This window comes from Somniosus microcephalus, chromosome 28 (assembly GCF_052327205.1).
Source record: "Somniosus microcephalus isolate GS21.2 chromosome 28, FLI_Smic_1.0, whole genome shotgun sequence".
NCBI lineage: Eukaryota > Metazoa > Chordata > Chondrichthyes > Squaliformes > Somniosidae > Somniosus > Somniosus microcephalus.
In genome coordinates this window covers 40,544,071-40,548,332 of record NC_141014.1, presented here as the reverse complement: position 1 = coordinate 40,548,332, position 4,262 = coordinate 40,544,071, and the positions used below count along the sequence as shown (strand labels likewise).

The 4,262-nt window shown below is 64.7% G+C and overlaps 1 protein-coding gene across 3 annotated transcripts in view; it reads right to left on the bottom strand.

The window, feature by feature from the left end:
* The window catches only part of LOC147099641 (synaptogyrin-1-like), a 57,448-nt gene extending 53,727 nt beyond the window's left edge, over positions 1-3,721 (bottom strand). For 2 of the 3 annotated variants that reach the window (XM_085968995.1, XM_085968996.1), the window contains exon 1: positions 3,560-3,721. In XM_085968995.1, the coding sequence (XP_085825121.1) occupies positions 3,560-3,661 (102 nt within the window). In that variant the 5' untranslated portion in view covers positions 3,662-3,721. The remainder of the gene's footprint in view (positions 1-3,559) is intronic. The other variant, XM_085968994.1, reaches the window with a different exon arrangement.
* Between the last annotated feature and the right edge of the window lie 541 nt (positions 3,722-4,262).

Genomic DNA, 4,262 nt, shown 5'->3' with positions numbered 1-4,262 from the left:
CCCCCGGGTTAGTCTCCCCCTCACTTCGACTCTCTCCCCCCGGGTTAGTCTCTCCCCTCACTCACTCTCTCCCCCCGGGTTAGTCTCCCCCTCACTCACTCTCTCCCCCCTCACTCACTCTCTCCCCCTCACTCACTCTCTCCCCCCTCACTCACTCTTCCCCCCCACCTAGTCTCCCCTCACTCTCTCCCCCCTCACTCACTCTCTCCCCCCGGGTTAGTCTCCCCCTCACTCACTCTCTCCCCCCGGGTTAGTCTCCCCCTCACTCACTCTCCCCCCGGTAGTCTCCCCTCACTCACTCTCTCCCCCCCCGGTTATCTCCCCCTCACTCACTCTCTCCCCCGTAACCCCCCTCACCACTCTCTCCCCCCGGTCTCCCCCCACCCACTCTCACCCCCCCTCACTCACTCTCTCCCACCCCACTCACTCACTCCCCCCCTCCTCACACACTCCCCCCCCTCACTCACTCTCCCCCACTCACTCACCCCTCACTCACTCTCCTCCCACTCCCCCCTCACTCCACCTCCCCACCCGACCCCTCACTCCCTCACCCCCCCCTCACTCCCCCCTACACCCTCCCTCCCTCACCCCCCCTCCTCACTCCCCCCTCCCACCCCCCCCTCCTCACCCCCCCTCCTCACCCCCCTCCTCACTCCCCCCTCCTCACTCCCCCACCCTCACCCCCCCCCTCACACCCCCTCCCACTCCTCACACCCCCCACCCCCCCCTCACCCCACACCCCCCTCCTCCCCCCCCCTCACCCCCCTCCTCACCCCCCACCCCCCCTCACACCCCCCTCCTCACCCCCACCCCACTCCTCACTCCCTCACCCCCCCCTCACACCCCCACTCCACCCTCCCTCACCCTCACCCCACCCCCCACCCACACCACCCCACCCCCCTCCTCACCCCCCCTCCCCCCATTCACCCCCCCACCCCCCCTCCTCCCCCCACCTCCCCTCCCACCCCCCACCTCACTCCCTCACCCCCCCCTCACTCCCCCCCCTCACACTCCCCACCCCACACCCACCCCCTCACCCCCCTCACCCCCACCCTCCCACACCCACCCCCCACCCCCCCCCACTCCCCCCCCACCCCCCCTCCTCACTCCCCACCACCCCCCCCCACACCCCCCACCCCCCCCTCCCACTCCCACACCCCCACCTCACCTCCCTCCCCCCTCCTCCACTCCCACCACCCCCCACTCCCTCACCCCCCCCGCCTCACTCCCTCACCCCCCCTCCTCACTCCCTCACCCCCCTCCACACCCCTCACCCCCCCTCCTCACTCCCCCACCTCACCCCCCCTCCTCACTCCCCCACCTCACCCCCCCTCCTCACTCCCTCACCCCCCCTCCTCACTCCCTCACCCCCCTCCTCACTCCCTCACCCCCCCTCCTCACTCCCTCACCCACCCCTCCTCACTCCCTCACCCACCCCTCCTCACTCCCTCACCCACCCTCCTCACTCCTCACCCCCCTCCTCACCCCCCTCCTCACTCCCTCACCCCCCCCTCCTCACCCCCCTCCTCACTCCTCACCCCCCCCTCACTCCCTCACCCCCCCTCCTCACTCCCTCACCCCCCCCTCCTCACTCCCTCACCCCCCTCTCACTCCCTCACCCCCCCTCCTCACTCCCCCCTCCTCACTCCCTCACCCCCCTCCTCACTCCCCCTCCTCACTCCCCCTCCTCACTCCCTCACCCCCCCTCCTCACCCCCCCTCCTCACTCCTCACCCCCCCTCCTCACCCCCCCTCCTCACTCCCCCCTCCTCACTCCCTCACCCCCCCCTCACTCCCTCACCCCCCTCCTCACTCCCTCACCCCCCTCCTCACTCCCTCACCCCCCCTCCTCACTCCCTCACCCCCCCCTCCTCACTCCCTCACCCCCTCCTCACTCCCTCACCCCCCTCCTCACTCCCTCACCCCCCCCTCCTCACTCCCTCACCCCCCCTCCTCACTCCCTCACCCCCCCTCACTCCCTCACCCCCCCCTCCTCACTCCCCCTCACTCCTCACCCCCCCTCCTCACTCCCTCACCCCCCCTCCTCACTCCCTCACCCCCCTCCTCACTCCCTCACCCCCCCTCCTCACTCCCTCACCCCCCCCTCCTCACTCCCTCACCCCCCCTCCTCACTCCCTCACCCCCTCCTCACTCCCTCACCCCCCCCTCACTCCCTCACCCCCCCTCACTCCCTCACCCCCCTCTCACTCCCTCACCCCCCCTCACTCCCTCACCCCCCCTCACTCCCTCACCCCCCTCCTCACTCCTCACCCCCCTCCTCACTCCCTCACCCCCCCTCCTCACTCCCTCACTCCCCCTCCTCACTCCCCCTCACCCCCCTCCTCACTCCCCCTCCTCACTCCCTCACTCCCCCCTCCTCACTCCCCCCCTCCTCACTCCCCCCTCCTCACTCTCTCCCCCTCCTCACTCCCCCCTCCTCACTCTCTCCCCTCCTCACTCCCTCACTCTCTCCCCCTCCTCACTCCCTCACTCTCTCCCCCTCCTCACTCTCTCCCCCTCCTCACTCTCTCCCCCTCCTCACTCTCTCCCCCTCCTCACTCCCTCACTCTCCTCACTTCCCTCCCCCTCCTCACTCCTCGCTCTCTCTCCCCCTCCTCACTCTCTCGCTCCCCCTCCCCCTCCTCGCTCCCTCCCCTCCTCGCTCCCTCCCCTCCTCACTCCCTCGCTCCCTCCCCCTCCTCACTCCCTCGCTCCCTCCCCCTCCTCACTCCCTCGCTCCCTCCCCCTCCTCACTCCCTCGCTCCCTCCCCCTCCTCGCTCCCTCGCTCCCTCCCCTCCTCGCTCCCTCGCTCCTCCCCCTCCTCGCTCCCTCCCCCTCCTCACTCCCTCGCTCCCTCCCCTCCTCACTCCCTCGCTCCCTCCCCCTCCTCACTCCCTCGCTCCCTCCCCCTCCTCACTCCCTCGCTCTCTCCCCCTCCTCACTCCCTCGCTCTCTCCCCCTCCTCACTCCCTCGCTCTCTCCCCCTCCTCACTCCCTCGCTCTCTCCCCCTCCTCACTCCCTCGCTCTCTCCCCCTCCTCACTCCCTCGCTCTCTCCCCCTCCTCACTCCCTCGCTCTCATCCCCCTCCTCACTCCCTCGCTCTCTCCCCCTCCTCACTCCCTCGCTCTCTCCCCCTCCTCACTCCCTCGCTCTCTCCCCCTCCTCACTCCCTCGCTCTCTCCCCCTCCTCACTCCCTCGCTCTCCTCCCCTCCTCACTCCCTCGCTCTCCTCACTCCCCCACTCCCTCCTCACTCCCCCTCTCACTCCCCCTCCTCACTCCCCCACTCTCCTCACTCCCCACTCACCCTCCTCACTCCCCCACTCCTCACTCTCTCCCCCCCTCACTCACTCTCTCCCCCCTCACTCACTCTCTCCCCCGGGTTAGTCTCCCCTCACTCTCCCCCCGGGCTAGTCTCCCCTCACTCACTCTCTCCCCCTCACTCACTCTCTCCCCCGGGTTAGTCTCCCTCACTCTCTCCCCCGGGCTAGTCTCCCCTCACTCACTCTCTCCCCCCTCACTCACTCTCTCCCCCGGGTTAGTCTCCCCCCTCACTCACCCAGCTGACGGCCCTGAGGATGGTCTGCGGCTGCCGGATGAAGGTGAGGGGGTCGAAGGCGCCGCCCGCCCGGCCGGCTCCATAGGCTGCTGCAGTCTCCATCTTCCCGACTGGGCCGGGCCCAGCCGCGGGGGGCGCGCGCTGTCAGCCGGCGGGGGGCGCGCACTGTCAGCCGGCGGGAGCGCGCACCGCCCAGCTCCGGGAGCGCGCAGCCCAGCCCAGGGCGGGAGGCGATTCCAGAGCAAACTCGGCACAGGCAGGAAATGCAACATTGGGACTATTTTGCAATTATCTAAATTATTAATTGTAATATATTTTAATAGTAAATTAACTACATTTTAATTATACATTGAATTATTACCTTCATTATTAAAATATTGTGCATGATAAATAATATTTAATATATTTTTAAAATATTGTGCATGTTAAATAATTGTGTAAATATATATTTAAAATATTGCGCATGATAAATAATCTTAAATATATTTTTAAATATTACTTTGCATTTAAATAATCTTGTAAATATATTTTAAAAATATTGTGCATGATAAATAATCTCAAATATATTTTAAAAATATTGTGCATGTTAAATAATTGTGTAAATATATTTTAAAATATTACAGTAATACAATTAAAAAATATTGTGCATGATAAATAATCTTAAATATATTTTAAAATATTACAGTACTTTGCATTCTAAATA